Source organism: Heloderma suspectum, chromosome 1, assembly GCF_057233095.1.
Source record: "Heloderma suspectum isolate Gila_16-S chromosome 1, 16-S_ref, whole genome shotgun sequence".
Taxonomy (NCBI): Eukaryota; Metazoa; Chordata; class Lepidosauria; order Squamata; family Helodermatidae; genus Heloderma; species Heloderma suspectum.
Genome location: NC_139458.1, coordinates 359,777,975 through 359,797,762, shown reverse-complemented (window position 1 = coordinate 359,797,762; position 19,788 = coordinate 359,777,975). Strand labels below are relative to the sequence as shown.

The following is a 19,788-nucleotide window of genomic DNA, read 5'->3' as shown; positions in this document are numbered from 1 at the left end:
TAATTGGCCAGGAAGAGCAGGACCCAAGCACAGAACTTCACAGAGACCACAGCAGTAGGACACCAAGGGACCAGAGGAACTGGCTGAATTATGTGCCAGTAGAAGTGCAATCCACCCATAAATTCCATATGGCTCCAATACTTCCAAAAGGAATAGCCGGGACTAGCCAGGTTGAGGAGGACAACCGCTCACTGCTACAAGGATCAGGGGGAGTTGAAGCTAAGTGGCAAGGCAGTCTAGGGAAAGCCATCTCCCTGCCCCCCAGTTTTGGTTGATTTGCTTTCTTAATTTATAAAGCACGTTGTCAAAGAAACTCTGAGTGGCTTGCAAATTTAGGTGAGCCTTACACTGCCTCCTGAACACCCTTATAGTGACAGAGTAATCACCCAGGGGGTCAGATCCAGGCACTCTGTGGCCTGAACTATGCTTCGCACCATTACCGTACTCCGAAGGGGTGCACCTTACACAGGCAAGGGGTCTGCACAGGGCCAACTGGACAATGTAAAAAAATGTTGAAATGAGTTTGGGGCTGTTATCCCAGGATAACTGCGTGTGCAAACAGGCCCTAGGGTGATTTTTTGTCTTAATAATGCAGTTCTTAGCTATATTTTTGCCACTAATTTATTCCCTCCATAGTCTCCCTCTGTTTAAATGGATGCCCATGAAGCCAAAGAGTTAACCATGGGACTGTCAGTCGGCCACAGTAAAACTACTCTCCCTCCCTGCATAAATGATCTGTATGCATTTTCAGTGCCACGCACCCCCAGTGTCTCAACTGCTCTTGCACATGGCAGCACGTATGGCAAATGACCAAACCCTTGTCTCAGCCCCACCACTGCACAGCAGGCACACATTAAATCCAGGGGCTCTGTGGCAAGATATGGAGTGGTGCTTATTGATCATGCCTAGGTCACATGAATATTCACCCAGCACTTTGAAACAGACATTGAGCCTTCAGCCTCAAACAAGAGAGGCAAAGTTGCTGCCGTGAATAATAATATGCTGTGTGTCTGTCTCTCTTTCTCTTCTCTCTAGTCCTATGTGACCTGTGCCCTTGGGATACATTTTGTTGGCTACGTGATGATCTGTTTTTCAGCTTCAAATTCACTCTGCTCCCTGCTCTTTGGAAAGATCTCCCAGTTCACTGGCAGAAAAGCTCTCTTTGCACTGGGTATGTAAAGGGCTGCAGTCTCATCTGGTATGATCTGGATGTGTCCATGCCTTGGTGCTTGGAGCACAATTTAATAAGCAGCTGGTCAAAACATGATTGATCTAGAGCTCTCCCCATTACTGCGGAGCTGGAAAAGCAACAATCTCAGTTAATAGAAATATTGGAATATGTCTGCTTGCTTCAGAGAGATACCCTCAGTGTTCCAAACACAACAGGAATGATTGTGTTTGGATAAATATTTCTTAACTCTGGAGCATTACTGGTGTGGCCAGATGGGATTCGTGAAGTTGTTGTACAGCATGTTAATTCTAACATCTAATCCCAAATCAACAGCCTGACTTTCCAAGCAAATCCCAAGCAAATCCCAACCCAGCAGCCTGAGCAGGGAAGAAAAAGGATTCCTTCCTTCCTTCCAGTTACTGGGCATCTCCTGAACAGATCCACAAGGGATTACATTGCTTCTGCAGTAAGGAAGCAATACACAATCTATCTGCCTGCCCTACTGTAGAGGTGCTGACCTCAGGGCCGGTCCTACCATTAGGAAGAGTGAGGAGGCTACCTTAGGCAGCAAATGCGGGGGTGGGGGAGCAGTGACAAGCTATTGGAGGAGAGTGCTGTGTGTGCCTCAGGCCTGCCCTGGGCCCAAGCTAGCCTGCTGCCCCCAGGTGCAGTGGAAGATGCCATCCCATCACCAGAGTTGAAGTAAGATTCAACTGTCAGTCTGGTTAGCTTTTGTACATGAAATGGGGGTGGGGGGGCTCATCTTGTCCTTTGCAACAGGCAGAAAAATGTCTTGGGCCATCCCTGGCTGACCTTAGAACAATTTATAGGCTCAACTGGGAAGCTTCTGCAATTCTCGTAAGAGACTGTGAAAGCTTTTATTGTGCCATCACCCTGCCCAGTGGTGTAGTGGAGGCAGAGCTCACAGGGACTCGGCCCGGCACTTTTTCATTAGCAGGGACTCCGATGTCAGCTGCCACCCCCCTCAGAATTCCCTGTTCCCTCTGAGCTTAGCTGCAATCCTCACTGTGGCTGTGGGGGGAATGAATTTTCCAAGCAACAATATATCGTTCCACGTTGGAATGCAAAGTACTTGGGATGACTTGTTCTGGAATGGGCAATTAGGACTAATTCGCTTTACCAAAGACGTGCTCCCGGTGGAGATGAAAACTCCTAGAACTGGTTTGTTGATAAGAATCGACACAGCTGCCTGAAATTTTTGGACTGTCCTTGGAGACTGTCACAATGAGCTCCTGCATTTCCAAATTTATCACTACATCACTGACCCTGCCTCAATCATGGAATTTTATGGGGGATCCAGATATCATTGTCTTCCACTTGTAGCCCTCCCATGTCTTCTCGCAGCTTCTTCTGTCTCTTTCCATACCACAGAAATTCAGTTAAGGGAAAAAAAGATGGAATGCTGTGCAATGCCTTCTTGACTGTTAGCGCTGGTAGCCCACCACCTGGAAGCACCCCATGTATTCCCATTTGGGCCCCATTTCCTAGCCAGACCTTCTCTGCCATTTTATAATGAGGGATTTAGCACTTTGAATTCTACAGACATTTAGCTAGGGATGTTAGACAATTCCGCCATGGATCCCAGGGAGGCCGAATTCCAGTGAATTTGGCCCCCTGGAATCCGTGGCAGAATGGAGCAACCCGCCCCACCACCCCGCGAAAGCCCCACGAAATGAAGCCTACCTGACTGTGGCTCTGGTGGCGGCAGCAGCTCTGGTGGCGGCGGTGGCAGCTCCTGTGGCAGCGGCAGTTCCAGCGGTGGCTCCAGCAGCAGCACCAGCTCCAGCGGCTCCAGCTGCTGTCGGGCTGCAGCCGCCATTTGCATCCCTGGCAAGCTGTGATAGGCTACGTAAGTATCTACGTAGCCTATCACGGCTCAGGGCAGAGACGCAAATGGCATAGCTGCTGCCATTTGCGTCCGTGTCTTTAGCCGTGATAGGCTATGTATATATTTATGTAGCCTATCACGGTAAAAGACATGGGTGCAAATGGCGTAGCGGCCATGTAAATATATACGTAGCCTATCATGGCAATAGGAAGGAACACAAATGGCGGCCGCCATAGCTGCCGCCATTTGTGTCCGTGTTAGCCATGATAGGCTACGTATATATTTACATAGCCTATCACAGCTAAAGACATGGACACAAATGGCGGCAGCTACAGCGGCTGCCATTTGCATCCATGCGCAGCTCAGCAGCTGGATGTCCAACTGCGGGTGGCCCCAGCCAGCAGATCCACAGAGTCGCCGCAGAACGGAGCCAGCCGGGGAGAATTTCGGGGGGAGTAATGGAGCGCCTCCCCACTATCATGAATGACCCCACACAGAACGAGGTAAAGGATTCATATATCCCTACATATAGCTCCTGTTAGTTGTCAATCTAACTGTGATAATAAATGTAAAATCCCCTGGGGGAGTTTTATCCTTCCCTCAACTCAAAATACGTTGACCTAGAATTTCATAGAATCATAGAATAGTAGGGTTGGAAGGGGCCTACAAGGCCATCGAGTCCAACCCCCTGCTCAATGCAGGAATCCAAGTCAGAGCATCCCTAACAGATGGCTGTCCAGCCTCGTCTTGAACGCCTCCAGTGTGGGAGAGCCCACCACCTCCCTAGGTAATTGGTTCCATTGTCATATTGCTCTAACAGTCAGGAATTTTTTCCTGATGTTCAGTTGAAATCTGGCTTCCTGTCACTTGAGCCCATTATTCCATTTCCTGCACTCTGGGATGATCGAGAAGAGATCCTGGCCTTCCTCTCTGTGACAACTTTTCAAGTACTTGAAGAGCGCTATCATCTCTCCCCTCAGTCTTCTCTTCTCAAGGCTAAACGCGCCCAGTTCTTTCAGTCTCTCTTCATAGGGCTTTGTTTCCAGTCCCTTGATCAGCTTTGTTGCCCTCCTCTGAATCCTCTCCAGTTTGTCTGCATCCTTCTTCAAGTGTGGTGCCCAGAACTGGACACAGTACTCCAGATGAGGCCTAACCAGTGCTGAGTAGAGGGGAACTAGTACTTCCTGGGATTTGGAAGCGATGCTTCTATGAATGCAGCCCAAAACAGCATTGGCCTTTTTTGCAGCCACATCACATTGTTGCTCATATTCAGCTTGTGATCAACAACAATTCCAAGATCCTTCTCGCTTATATTGTTGTTGAGCCACATATTGCTCATCTTGTAACTGTGCATTTGGTTTCTTTTGCCTAGGTGCAGAACTTGGCATTTGTCCCTATTAAATGTCATTCTGTTGTTTTCTGCCCAGCGCTCCAGTCTATCCAGATCACTTTGAATTTTGTTTCTGTCTTCCAAAGTATTAGCTATCCCGCCCAATTTGGTGTCATCTGCAAATTTGATCAGCATTCCCTGCACCTCCTCCTCCAAGTCATTAATACAAATGTTGAAGAGCACTGGGCCCAGGACTGAGCCCTGCGGTACCCCACTCATTACTTCTCCCCAATTTGAGAAGGTCCCATTGATAAGCACTCTTTGAGTCAGATTCTGTAGCCAACTGTGGATCCACCGGATCGTTGTTTCATCTAGCCCACTTTGAGCTAGTTTGCTTATCAGGATATCATGGTGCACTTTGTCGAAAGCTTTGCTGAAGTTGAGGTATATGATGTCTACAGCATTCCCACGGTCTACAAGGGAGGTTACTTGATCAAAAAATGAGATCAGATTCGTCTGGCAGGACTTGTTTTTGACAAATCCATGTTGGCTTCAAGTAATCACTGCATTGTTTTCAAGGTGCTTCCAGATGGATTGCTTTATCATCTGCTCCAGAATTTTCCCAGGGATTGATGTCAGACTGACTGGTCTGTAGATCCCAGGTTCCTCCTTTTTACCCTTTTTGAAGATAGGGACCACATTAGCCCTCCTCCAGTCATTTGGCACTTTCCTCGTCCTCCATGATTGTTCAAAGAGAATAGACAGCGGTTCTGAGAGTTCTTCTGCCAGTTCCTTTATGACTCTAGGATGCAGTTCATCTGGCCCTGGAGATTTGAACTCATTCAAAGTAATTAGGTGTTCCTTGACCATATGCCTATCGATCTCAAGCTGCAATCCTGCCCCTTCAGCCTGTACTTCACCTTTGCCAGGGGGGTCATAGACCCTCTTTTGGAGAAGACTGAGCCAAAGTAGGAATTGAGCACCTCTGCCTTTTCTTTGTCATCGGTTATCATTTTGCCATCCTTATTTAATAGCTGAACCACCATTTCTTTCCTCTGTCTTTTACTATGCACGTAGCTGAAGAAAGCCTTTTTGTTGTTTTTAACATCCCTCGCTAACCTCAGCTCGTTCTCAGCTTTAGCCTTCCTGACACCACCCCTGCAATTCTGTGCTACCTGCCTGTACTCTTCCTTTGTTACTTGGCCTTCTTTCCACTTCCTATATGTGTCCTTTTTTGTTTCCAGGTAATCCCTAAGCTTTTTGTGAAGCCACATTGGCTTCTTCTGTTGTCTTCCACCTTTTCTTCTTGTTGGAATTGTTTGTAATTGTGTCTTGAGAATTTCCTTTTTGAAAAGCTCCCACCCATCTTGGACTCCTTTTCTTGTTAGCGTCGCTTGCCATGGGACCTTACTGATAATTGTTCTGAGTTTATTACGATCAGCTTTCCTAAAATCCAGGGTATGCGTTTGACTACCCTCGGGTTTTGCTTCCCTTAGAACCAAGAACTCAAGTACAACATGGTCGCTTTCCCCCAGAGTTCCTGTAACTGCTACTTTATCCACTAAGTCATCTCTGTTGGTTAATATCAAGTCAAGGATAGCCGATCCTCTAGTTCCTTCCTCTGCTTTCTGTAGGAGGAAGTTATCCGCCACACAAGTCAGGAATTTCCTGGAGGGGCCATGTTTTGCAGAATTTGTCTCCCAACAAATATCGGGGAAATTGAAGTCCCCCATTACTACTACATCATGCTTCCTTAAAACATTGGCTATTTGCTTTTCAAAAGTGTCATCCTCGTCTTCTCCTTGATTGGGTGGCCGGTAGTAGACTCTGACCACCAGGTTCCTTTTATTCTTTGCTCCATTAATTTTGATCCAGATGCTCTCGATGGGGCTACCAAGCTCATCCTCCCATATTTCTGTGCAGAGATATGTATTTTTCACATACAGTGCAACCCCACCTCCCTTTCTGTTCCTCCTGTTCTTTTTGAACAAGTTATATCCTTCAATTGCTGTATTCCAGTCATGAGACTCATCCCACCAAGTCTCAGTTATACCTATCAAGTCATAATTTCCCTCTTGTATTAAGAGTTCAAGTTCGTTCTGTTTGTTTCCCATACTCTGAGCATTAGTATATAGACATCAAAGACCATGTGCTTCATAGTCTGGCTTTCTTCCCACATGTGTCTGAAGACTATTATTGGGCACTATCAGAGCTGTTCTCTCCATTGCAGTGCATGCGCCTACGTCCATTGTTACCCCCAACATTAAATCTCCCTCCCCCATAGGATTCAGTTTAAAGCCCTCCTGATGAAGTTCTTCACGCTGTGGCCAAACACATTTTTCCCATCCTTTGTGAGGTGCAACCTGTCCCTTGCCAACAGCCCGTCTTCCAGGAAGTATAGGCCATGGTCCCAGAATCCAAATCTCTCTCGTCGGCACCACCTTCATAGCCAGTCATTCACCCGGAGTATTTTTCGTTCCCTTTCTATCCCTCTTCTAACTACTAACTAAGAGATAAATAAGATTTATCTCTTGACTGAACAACCAACGCAAATGAAGGCTGCAATCCCATACACACTTACCTAGGAGTGAATCCCATTGAATTCAGGGACATACTTCTGAGCTGACATGTGTGGTAGTGTACTGTGAGGGTGTTTCATTTAAGAATAAGTTTTCTCACTGTGCTAAATCTACTGCCGCTCGGGCCAGAACTTCCTTTGCTATGATGTCCTCACAACAAATGGTTCCCTTGCAAGATGTGGAGGATGGAACAATGGACACTCACAGCTACATGCACTTGTCAAGGTGAGGATCTGACCAGTGACATGGAGGGAGGGCAGCCTACAAAGCAGCATTTTGTGAACTTGGCACATCATCTCTCTTGGGCTTGCATGTCAATGTTCCACTGGCCATTTTCATGAGCTTTCCACACATTTACGAAATTGAACCTCCAGACCTTCACATCTAAGATGACTGATGAGAAATACTCCCAACCATGTGTTCTGGATAAAATCCAGGTCTTGCTGAAATCAGCTGGAGTTTTGCTACATGCTTCATGCAGTTTTTTTCGAAGGACTGTCAGGTACCATTATATGTCAGGGCTATTTGCCTTAGCAATGAGATATACTGGCTGTGATGCTGAAATGGTTAGCTGTACAGTAGTCTTATCAACAACAGTGAGCCAAGTCTGGAATAAGTGGCTTTTTCCCATTTGCAGCTACTGTTACTTTGTTGATCAGAGGGGAGTTTGGACTGTGGAATAACACAAATCAAATTCATATCTGCAGACAAGTTGACGTATTGCCAGTTTGGTTCTTCCATTTCAAGCAGGGGTGGGGAACGTGTGGCCCTCCAGATATGGCTGACTGTACTTTCCATCAGCCCTAGCCAGCATAGCCAGTGGTAAGGGATTATAGGAGTTGTAGTCCAACATCTGGAGGGCCACATGTTCCCCATCTCTGAGTTAGAGGACATGACATCTGTAGCACACAAATCTGTATGAGGCAAAGCTGCTTTTGTGATTAAAACAGTAAGAGTTGAAAGGTACCTCAAAACTCATCTAGTCCAACCTCCTGCTAATGCAGAAAATCAGCTGCTACAGCATCCAGCCTCTGGCCATCCAGCCTCTGCTTAATAATCACTAGTGAAGGAGAGCCCGCCACCTCCTGAGGCAGTCTGTTCCACTGCTGAATAGCTCATACCATCAGGAATTATTTTTAGGATTGTTTTGGCCTGAGAGTATTCTACCACTACTACAACAACTATTTTAGAAAGCAGTTCTGATTTAACTAGAGCAGAAAACTGTCAAAGAAATAATGTCAGTTCCATCTTAGGTTGCAACTGGAGCCCTATGTTCTTGTAGGATTAGACAAGAGGGTATCAATGGGTACTAGCTATAACAGCTAAATGAAGCCCTCCCATACAGAGGCAGCCTATCTGAATGTCAGATGCTGCTGACAAGTAGCAGGAAGCAGCTGTGCTTGTGAGCAGGGCAGTCAAGGTTTTTTGCACCTCTAGGTTAAAAATAAAAATCCACCCTTGTCATATGTTTAGCAGAATAATCAGAGTATATTAAAGTCCAGTGCTGTAGCTGTTTAGTCAGAGGTAAGACTTACTGATTTCAACGGGGCTGACTGCCAGTAAGTGGGTATAGGATTGCAGCCCAAATCAGGGGGGTTGGACCTCTTTCAGCCCAAGGACCGAATTCAACTTTGGAGAAGCTCTCGAGGGCTGGATTCCAGTGTCAGGTGGGGCTGAAGGCAAAAGGGAGGAAGGCCAAACATGCCAGCCTAGTTTAGCTTAAAGCTCTCACTGCCACGAATTAAGCCTTAGGAGAGGCATTTGCACCTTTCAGAAAGGGCAAAAGCTCACATAATCTGGAAAACCACCAAACGGAGGGAAGAGGGTGGGGCCAGGGGAACCCCAGAAGGCTGGACTGGGACCCCAGGTGGGCTGGATTTATCCCTTGGGCATGAGGTTCAACAACCCTGGTCTAAATGGTCAAGAGCCGAGTGAGATCTTCTTTATTCATCTGCATTTTCAATAGCTGTTATTCCTTTACTTCCTTGTATTTGCCACGGAGAGTGTGCCCCGGGCAGCCAGTGGGGATCAGAAGGCTCTTGATCTTGTCACCTGGAATTGCAGGGCACGATCACCCATGCAGATGCGCCTCTAAGCTGCTTCTGTGCACCTCCTCCCAAGATGCAAGCAGTGCCTCTCCAAGGCATTTATGTAGCTGGGACTTTGACATGCCAGCTGGCTGAGTGTTTTTATAGTTGGGCTGATCCTGCTGAATTGCTTCCAGAGTCATCAGGGTGGCCACCGCTAGAATCAAAGTGACATTTCATTTCATTTCTATACCACCCAATAGCTGAAGCTCAAGGTGGACCTTGGTCTGATGCAGCTGAGCAATTTGCGCTATTCTTAAACTGTCAGTTTATAATGCTCTTGGTTGTTTTCTCTTGATCTTTCCTAATCCAACAGGTGCAGTTCTCAACCTTGCCTGTATAATAGCACTACTGCTCTGGAAACCTCAACCAAAACACCTGGCTGTTTTCTTCATATTAGCTGCCCTTTGGGGTGTGGCTGATGCTATCTGGCAGACACAAATCAATGGTAAGCTCTTACTCTGATGGAAGGCTGATGGTGTAGTCCTGTACAAGTTTACCTGGATGTAACTTCCACTGTCTTCAGTGGGACTTATTCCTAGGGCAGTGTGCATAGGATTGAGGCCTTAGGGCCAAAACAGACATTACTTTAAAGATGTAAAAAAGCTGTCTCCCCTCTCCCTGCGGTGCCTCATTTTTATGCTAAGGTAGGTGCAGAAATCCTGATCTGGATTAGGACCCTAATATAGGGGTTGGGGGGCTTTAACCCTTCCCCTCACAGACTCTGGTCCTGATCTAGGTCACCCTGCACACCTACTGTTTACATTGCAAAATAGTGTCCATGAAGCAAATGGAAAGGAGACACTCTATCAGACTCCAAATAACTATGGAAATCGGATTAGAATATACTTCCTCCCCATGAAATGTAGTTGGGCTGGGCCTAAAGCAAGTGTGTTATGAAGGTCTTGAGAGATTTTAAATCTTTGTAACATTTTACTTTGGGGGCAGGGGAGCAAATTTGTGTGAATATTCCATCTTGAATTAAACAGCATTCAACCTAGCCAATCTTGCTCAGAAGCAAATGCCTCTTTGGTTTGCACGTTGTTGATTTGTTTCAGTTTGCATCTTCAGTCAAATGCTGAGGCTCTGTTTGGTAAACTGAAGGTGTCATGGACCAGCAACACCCTATTCTATGTGTAGAAGGGAAAACAGGCAAGATGGTGTGCTCACAGGCCTTTATACTTGGCCCTTCCTGTTACCTTTTCACTCCTACTAGGTGGAAATCCTTTTTTGGCTGTCAGCCCCATCAAGCCAGCCTTAAAAATCTATTGTTCTCAGGCATGTCCTTTAGGGCGCAACCCTGTGGCCACTAGTCAGCAGCTAGATGCCCATAGGATAGGTCAGTTCCCGGGAACTGACTCAGAGCCTGTGGTCCGAGGTTGGTTCCCTGAGAACCAACCTCCACCACCTCCTGCGTGGATCAGCCCCATGCTCTGAGCTCATAAGGGCAGCACGGAGCAGTGAAAATGGGGCATTCCTGGGGGCGGGGAGGGCAGAAGTGCCTTTCCAATGCTTCCTATGCATGGTCCAGCCTCCCCCCCCCCGACCCCCCGCTCCAACTTCCCATGGCTAGACAGCCGAAATCGGCTGTCTAGCCATGAATGCAAGGCTGAAGCGTGGAGAAAATCCCCTCCACGCTGCTCCTGCCCTTCACAACTTCAAATCTTCGAAGACCATGCCTGAATTTTTTTTAAAAAAAAAATCACAGAGAAGCCCTGATTCTGCGAGGATAATGCCTTAATTAAAAAAAAACAGCTGGAGCAGGGGATAGGAGGGGGTAAAACTTAATCTCGTTTGAAGGGATAGAACAACCCCCTGCTCAGTGCAGGAAGCCTGCTTCCCAGGCAGTCACCCATCTAACTACTGACCGGGGCTGACCCTGCTTAGCTTCCTAGATCAGACAAGCATGCACACATCCAGCCCTTTGCTTGATGCTGAGGAAATGGGGGCTGCTGAGGAAGCTATGCAATCAGTAGTTGGAAGAAGACATGGGGCCTTCAAGAGCTGTGATTGGACAGGAGGGAAATACAAACACCACCGTATATGGACAGGTGGGGGAGGGGACTACGACTGGATATGGTAGTGAAGGCGGAAAATCAGAGCACATTAAGGGGAAATACTGGGATATCAGGGTATTGAAAGCGGGAGCACGGAAGTGGGAAATTCCAGTTCCAATTCGAGGTGGGTACTGAGTAGTGTGAAAGGCAGGCGGTGAAACCTCATTGGAAGCAAAAAAAAGGCAGTAAGTGTAGATCCAGCCAATGTGTCAGGGGATGATATTAAATCCATTTATTCTACTAAGGTTGTATTTATGATCAATGAAGAAAAATAATGTCCCCAGTATTATTCTCTTACCACTGGGAATAACACCACTGAAGGTATTCATTTCTGTACATATAGAGCCTGGGTCTGAAAGAAATACTCAAACACAGGTTACATATTAAGAAATCAGAAGAAACATCTGATGTTTAGAAGCTAGTTAAAATGTATATTATCCTAGCTATAGGAGGCGGGGCAGGGATAATGTTGCATGAGAAAAATTAAAGATTGAAGGATGAGAAGAAAACAAAAACCTTAGATATGTTGAAACACAGACACTTGCATTAAGAAGTATCCCCTTACATACCTTCTCTCTCATTTCCGGAGAACATCATGGCAACAGTTTTGTAAGAACAACAAAGCTGAACCAAGTGAGGTTTGCAAACAGGTTAAATGGGGGCATGCTAAGAGATGTTTGTTGAGCATTGGTGGCTGAAGGGCTCCACTTCCACCTGCAAAGTCTAGGGCTGTGGAGGTACCATTAAGAGCTTTTCTATACTAGGCATTTCTTGCGCACTTGTCATTCCCTACTCACAGTTGTTTACAGGTTCTGATGACGTCATGGCCCTCCAGTTTCATTTCTGTTTATAAACAGCACTTGGGGGGGGGTGGCGGTTTGTTGTTGTTGTTGTTCAGTCGTTCAGTCGTGTCCGACTCTTCGTGACCCCATGGACCATAGCACGCCAGGCCTTCCTGTCCTGCGCTCTCTCCCAGAGCGTTAGAACAGGGAAAATGTGGTATTGTTTAAAGAAAGTGAAAGAAAACACAGTTTCCACTTCTGTATTTGCACTATTCCAGTATACCACAGTGCCACCTAGAAGTGATGCAGTGGAAAAACAGGAAAGGTACAGCTCTTCATGTAGTGCTCGGATCTCAATTCTGCAACAAAAGCAAAAGTAGTTGCAACAGATTAACTGCCTTGTGATGAAAAGCCCTATGGCATTTGCATGAAGGTGGTCCTCCAACTAAAAAAAAGACTCTGGGAGCAGGTGATGGGAAAGACCTCTGTCTGAGACCCTGGAGTTGCTGCTGCAGAAGAAGCACTTCTCACATGCTCAGAAATTCATTTTTCCTTATGATTACTTCATGCTGCACACCTGAATCCTGTCATTTAAAACAGGTTCCAGAGCAGAGCTCAAATTAAACCCTGATGCTTTTGGATTATGTGCAGCAAGACCTATGCATGAGCACCTCATTTTAGTAATCAGCTCCTAAGGTTTTACTAAACTCTTACTAAGTCCCATTACATTCCAAAGAGAACTGAGGAGACCAAAAATTAAGCACCTATGGGGATTTAAGCAAGTCACTGTTCAAATATATCTTTTTTATGGATATAGAATCTAATATTGATCAAGGGCTCCCCCTGAAGGATATTCATGGGTAATGCGAGAATTGTTTCCCCCACATTTTCAAATACCTTTGTCCAAATGTGTGTGCTGCATGTGTCTGTATTTCAAACTCCTAATGTATTGCAAGTTATCAGTGCAATCCTATGCATCTCTTCCCAGAAGTAGGCTTAGTTGTTTTCAGTGGACCTTTGTCCCAGGGAAGTATATATATGATAACACTTCTCTAAGGGTGGCTGCATGTCAGTTGCATGTTAATTCCTATACAGAAACACTTTTCATATGGGAATTTTATAGCATGCAGTGCAGCCCTTTCTTTAAATAGTTGCTTTTTAAAACAGAATTATGCTGCGAAGTACAATTAATTAGAGGGTAAAAAACAGAATCCTGTTTTTTAAGACCAAGACACCTCTTTCAACAGGATATGAAAGGAGGCTGAAAATTTTAATAATTGGAGCAGATAATATATCCAACAGCCTCGCCAATGTGCCATTTCAAAGCTTCTTGTTATGTGAGAACCCACTGAGGATGGGTTGTTAGAGTGGTTAAAAAGCCACCCGCAAACCTAAAACAGCCCATGGGTTCTGGGTGCCTTGTCAAGCACCCCAACCCACCTTCGCCAGGTTTACACCCAAGGGGAAATTACAGCATGCCCCCAGCATGTCCCGAATATTCAAAATGGCGGTCGCAACTGCAACAAGAAGACCCACAGGGAAATTCACCCAACTGTGGTCTCTCATTACATGCAAGCCAGGCCTCTGAGTAAGGCATAGCCAGCCAACTGCTCTGCAGAGCTGCACCAGCACTTCCCTGCTTCAGCAAAGGCCGCACGAAGACGGCGGGCTCTCTTGGGTGGGCTCTCCACAAAGCCCACCCAGTCAAATGCCTCATTCTGAGGGGGACCTTTTTTTAGAATGAGGCATTGGTGGGGAAGTGGCCCTGGAGACTGGCTGTGCTGTGGCCTGTGCTCCACACCAATACCTTGCTCTGAAGAAGGAGCCCTCAGAGTGAGGTACTGAGGGGACAGCGGAAGGCGGCACCGGTTCATGCTTCCCCCCATCCCCAGACAGCAGCAGTGGCAGCGTGTCCTCCCACCTCAGTTATGGGAGGTCTTGCGCCAGCCCTGCTACTGAGCAGGTAGACAGTGGCATCTGTTGCTCCTCCTTCTCACCACCACCATGCTCTGTGCCAGAGCAAGAGGCAGGTGAACGGGGAAGAGAAGGAACAACTCCATGAGTTGCAGCAGGGAAGAGGAACAACTCCATAAGGCTCTTGTCAATGGCTCTCTGCTGATGTGTGGGCCTTTAGCAGGTGCCCGATCATGACTACCTGTGATGCCAGTCCTGTCATAAGATCTCTTTGATTGCCAGATATTTAAGCAGAGCATAGTGAAAGCAAATAATCTCCCAGAGTGAGAGTGTGGACCACTGAACCCCCAAGGCTGCTTCCAGCCCAGCTAAAACTCGCAGCTCAAGTCCCGCCACTTCTGCCTCTGTATCCATGCTCAAAACTGCGCCAGCACTGTTTCTCTACCTGTCCTTTATTTTACTTAATAAAATAAAGCCCTTTAATAAAAGCCAGGCAAGGTTTCTATTGTGCAGCTGTCCTGCCTTGTTCATGGAATATTATGGGGGTTCAAATGACTTCATCTTTTATAGGAGTTCAGATGACGTCATCTTCCATTTGTAATCCAAGTGTGCTTTCCCTCTGCTTCTTCTGTGTTTTCTCTTACCACAGAAAATCCGTTAAGGAGGGAAAGACAGAATAGGTACACTGTGTCTTTTGATAGGTAATGCTAGGAGCTGTCCATCTGGAAGTACCCCAGCTGAAGGGTGTCACGTTCTAATGGCAGGGGAGAGCGATTTCCCGCATCAAGGAACGTACATTCTTTTGTTAAAGTCCTTGACCACTTCTGTGTTGCCAGTGACAGCCAAACTCATAACAATATATAGATTGATTGGCTTAAGCACAGACTCGAGATGATTCTAAAGCAGTTGCCTGGTACAAAATAAAAGATGTAATACAATATTTTATTACAGTGTGACCTTTTCCAGGACAGGGTGTTAGTTATTGTTGCTAAAAACATAAATGAGTATCACGATTTAGTCTTCAAACATAAAATTTTACCAAATTCTTCTTTTTCATTTGTTTATAGCTCTCTATGGAGTTTTATTTGAAAAGCACAAGGAGGCTGCATTTGCTAATTATCGCCTGTGGGAATCACTAGGATTTGTCATTGCCTTTGGCTACAGCACTTTCTTACATGTCTACATCAAACTGTATATTTTATTGGCTGTACTGGTGGTAGCCATGGTCTTATATGGAATAGTCGAGTACCTGGAATCCAAGACTTCTCCCGGAACACCCAACCCTACAAAGCAGGAGTCAATCAAAATTCAGTAAAATGCTCAGCAAACCAGGCAACCTATGTCAGGTGAGACCATGATCCAGTCCTGAGCCTAATTTTGCACATGCATTTTCATTGGCTACCACAGAATAGTGCTGATGGTAAATTCAAAAGGGACAGCATGTGACAGGGCTCAAGGCTTTTCAAAAGGCTCAGTACTGAGGAAAAATATAAAGGAACTGATATCATGATTGGTGCAATATGCACATGGGAATTTTCTTTTGTGGTGATCTTACAGTTCTATGGACTTTCTCTGTTTGAAGTTGCTAGTAATAGCAAAACTGTTTTTAATTTGTATTTGATTTCATTTTTAAAAATGGAAGGGAATCAATAAACATCGCTAGTACAAAAATGCTTTATTTTGCACTAAATCAGTTGTATCCATGTAGCAAATATATATTGGTGGTCACAGGCTTACCACTGTCATCCCTGAAGTTAATAGGTGCAAGCAGCATTTCCTCTAACACAAGGCAACATGCCACATATTCAAGAAGTTGTGTTTCTATGACTGACATAACATTTGATGTGTACACTTCATTTTGTGTCAGTTATCAACTTCTTTAACACCGTCAGCTGTTATCAACTGGATTCACACACAGCAATTGTTAGACCCCATGAATTCAGTAGCAATCTGAGAACCCAGACAGAACCACAATCTTCCATGTCCTCTGTGACTCCACCATTGGCCGTAGAGTTCTGCAAAAACCAGACAAAAATTCTGTGCCAAGGTTAGGAGCCAGTGCAGTCCAGGAGACAGCATGTTCTAGACTAGCCAAGCTGATGGCCTTTGCCTATCCCTCCTCAGTTTCTTATCTATAAAATGGGGACAATCATAGCGGCTTTCTAAAGGTGAATGAGGCAAGGACTATGAGATATAATGCATCATGCAGTAGCACTAGAAGGTAATGCATGACAAATTGTCTGTGAGTTATACTCAGTGACTCCTGCTATACTATCAGTCCAAGGAATCCTGGAGCTAGTGTGAAAACCAAAGTCTCCAAAACACATGCTGTATGAATAAGGAAACTGTGTTTGCATTTCACATGAACATACACCCTGAGCTGGAGAACATGGGCCTTTAGAAATATTCACTTGTTTTATCGACACTGCTGTTCCAAAGAACTCAGCACTATGTGCAGGGCTTTCCAAGAGAATCTTTCAAGCACCCACTGAAGCTCAGTCACAGCATGCCCACATATGGCACTACATTCCAGATTTCTTGCTCATGAGAAGTGCCCCCTTCACTCCATGCGGGTTCAGATTATGAGAACTTCACAGGAATTTCTGTCCTTAGACCCTTTGAGACTAAATATGCACAGAGACCCCTTCATGGATCACTGCCTTGTTGTGGCGAAGGGGCTTGCGTAACTCAGTGAAGCCATAAGCTATGCCATGCAGGGCCACCCAAGACGGACATGTCATGGCAGAGAGTTCTGACAAAATGTGGTCCACTGGAGAAGGAAATGGCAACCCACTCCAGTATTCTTGCCAAGAAAACCCCATGGAACGTATCACAAGGCTAAAAGATATGATGCCGGAAGATGAGCCCCTCAGGTTGGAAGGTGTCCAATATGCTACTGGGGAAGAGCAGAGGGTATTTCCAAGTAGCGCCAGAAAGAGTGAAGCGGCTGGGCCAAAGCCGAAAGGACACTCAGCTGTGGATGTGTCTGGTGGTGAAAAGAAAATCTGATGCTGTAAAGAACAATATTGTTTAGGAACCTGGAATGTCAGATCAATGAATCAAGGTAAGCTGGAGGTGGTCAAACATGAGATGGCAAGATTGAACATCGACATCTTGGGAATCAGCGAACTAAAATGGACAGGCATGGGCGAATTTAATTCAGGTGACCATCATATCTACTATTGTGGGCAAGAATCCCTTAGAAGAAATGGAGTAGCACTCATAGTCAACAAAAGGGTGGGAAAAGCAGTACTGGGGTACAATCTTAAAAATGATAGAATGATCTCAGTATGAATCCAAGGCAAACCGTTCAACATCACAGTAATTCAAGTCTATGCCCCAACCACTGAGGCCGAAGAAGCTGAGGTTGATCGGTTCTATGAAGACCTGCAACACCTTCTAGAACTAACACCAAAAAAAGATGTCCTCTTCATCATAGGGGATTGGAATGCTGAAGTAGGAAGTCAAGAAATCACCGGGATAACAGGCAGGCATGGCCTTGGTGTACAGAATGAAGCAGGACAAAAGCTAATAGAGTTTTGCCAAGAGAACATGCTGATCATAGCAAACACTCTTTTCCAACAGCACAAGAGGCGACTCTACACATGGACATCACCAGATGGTCAATATCGAAATCAGATTGATTATGTCCTTTGCAGTCAAAGATGGAGAAGCTCCATACAGTCAGTAAAAACAAGACCTGGAGCTGACTGTGGCTCAGATCATGAGCTGCTTCTTGCAAAATTTCGGCTTAAATTGAAGAACGTCGGGAAAACCACTAAACCGTTCAGGTATGACCTAAATCATATCCCTGATGAATATACAGTGGAGGTGAGGAATAGATTTCAGGGATTAGACCTGATAGACAGAGTGCCTGAGGAACTATGGACGGAGGTCCGTAACATTGTTCAGGAGGCAGCAACGAAATCCATCCCAAAGAAAAAGAAATGCAAGAAAGCAAAGTGGCTGTCTGATGAGGCTTTACAAGTAGCTCACGAAAAAAGGGAAGCGAAAAGCAAGGGAGAAAGGGGAAGATATACCCAACTGAATGCAGAGTTCCAGAGAATAGCAAGGAGAGACAAGAAGGCCTTCTTAAATGAACAATGCAAAGAAATCGAGGAAAACAACAGAATGGGAAAGACTAGAGATCTCTTCAAGAAAATCGGAGATCTCAAGGGAACGTTTTGTGCAAAGACGGGCATGATAAAGGACAAAGAAGGCAGGGACCTAACAGAAGCAGATGAGATTAAGAAGAGGTGGCAAGAATACACAGAAGAACTAAACAGGAAAGATCTGAATGTCCCTGATAGCCATGATAGTGCGGTCACTGAACTTGAGCCGGACATCCTAGAGAGTGAAGTCAAGTGGGCCTTAGGAAGCATTAGTAACAACAAAGCTAGCAGAGATGACAGTATTCCAGCCGAGCTATTTAAAATCCTAAAAGATGATGCTGTTAAAGTGCTGCATTCAATATGCCAACAAATCTGGAACACTCAACAGTGGCCACAAGACTGGAAAAGGTCAGTTTACATTCCAATTCCAAAGAAGGGCAAAGCCAAAGAGTGTTCAAACTACTGCACAATTGCGCTCATTTCACATGCCAGCAAGGTGATGCTCAAAATCCTACAAGCTAGGCTTCAGCAGTATGCGAACCGAGAACTACCAGAAGTACAAGCTGGGTTTCGAAGAGGCAGAGGAACTAGAGATCAAATCGCCAACATTCGCTGCATCATGGAGAAAGCAAGAGAATTCCAGAAAAACGTCTATTTCTGCTTCATTGACTACGCTAAAGCCTTTGATTGTGTGGATCACAACAAACTGTGGCAAATTCTTAAAGTGATGGGAGTACCAGACCACCTTACCTGTCTCCTGAGAAACCTGTACGAGGGTCAAGAAGCAACAGTAAGAACCAGACATGGAACAACCGAGTGGTTCAAAATTAGGAAAGGAGTACGACAAGGCTGCATATTGTCACCCTGCTTATTTAACTTATATGCAGAGTACATCATGAGAAATGCCGGGTTGGATGAATCAGAGGTCGGAATTAAGATTGCTGGGAGAATTATCAACAACCTCCGATATGCAGACGATACCACCCTAATGGCAGAAAGCGAAGAAGATCTCAAGAGCCTCTTGTTGAGGGTGAAAGAGGAGAGTGCAAAAGCTGGTTTGAAACTCAACATTAAAAAAACGAAGATCATGGCATCTGGCCCCATCACTTCCTGGCATATAGAAGGGGAAGAAATGGAAGCAGTGACAGATTTTACTTTCTTGGGCTCCAAGATCACCGCAGACGGTGACTGTAGCCATGAAATTAAAAGACGCTTGCTCCTTGGGAGGAAAGCTATGGCCAACCTAGACAGCATAGTAAGAAGCAGAGACATCACCTTGCCGACAAAGGTCCGTCTAATCAAAGCTATGGTTTTCCCAGTAGTAATGTATGGCTGTGAGAGCTGGACTATAAGGAAGGCTGAGCGCCGAAGAATTGATGCTTTCGAACTGTGGTGCTGGAGAAGACTCTTACGAGTCCCCTGGACTGCAAGCAGGTCAAATCAGTCCATCCTAAAGGAAATCAACCCTGACTGCTCATTGGAAGGACAGATAATGAAGCTGAAGCTCCAATATTTTGGCCACCTAATGCGAAGAGAAAACTCCCTGGAAAAGACCCTGATGCTGGGAAAGACTGAAGGCCAAAGGAGAAGGGGACGGCAGAGGATGAGATGGCTAGATAGCATCACCGATGCAATGAATATGAACTTGAGCACGCTCCGGGAGAGAGCGCAGGACAGGAAGGCCTGGCGTGCTATGGTCCATGGGGTCACGAAGAGTCGGACACGACTGAACGACTGAACAACAACAACATGCACAGAGACAAAAACAATGTTTCCTCTTTCCCTTCAGTTAGATGAAAGTACAAAAGGACTTGAAACCCAACTGTGAAGAGTCTCTCAAGAGCAGCTAAGTCAAGAGATGAAAACAAACATAAATATGCCTAGCTTGGATGACCAAATCCCACCTT

The 19,788-nt window shown here is 45.6% G+C and overlaps 1 protein-coding gene across 4 annotated transcripts in view; it reads left to right on the top strand.

The window, feature by feature from the left end:
* The window catches only part of UNC93A (unc-93 homolog A), a 44,475-nt gene extending 29,019 nt beyond the window's left edge, over positions 1 to 15,456 (top strand). For 2 of the 4 annotated variants that reach the window (XM_084832075.1, XM_084832069.1), the window contains 3 exons: positions 1,036 to 1,171; positions 9,333 to 9,464; positions 14,837 to 15,456. In XM_084832075.1, the coding sequence (XP_084688201.1) occupies positions 1,036 to 1,171; positions 9,333 to 9,464; positions 14,837 to 15,084 (516 nt within the window). In that variant the 3' untranslated portion in view covers positions 15,085 to 15,456. The remainder of the gene's footprint in view (positions 1 to 1,035; positions 1,172 to 9,332; positions 9,465 to 14,836) is intronic. The other 2 variants (XM_084832083.1, XM_084832062.1) reach the window with 2 other exon arrangements.
* Positions 15,457 to 19,788: the final 4,332 nt, after the last annotated feature.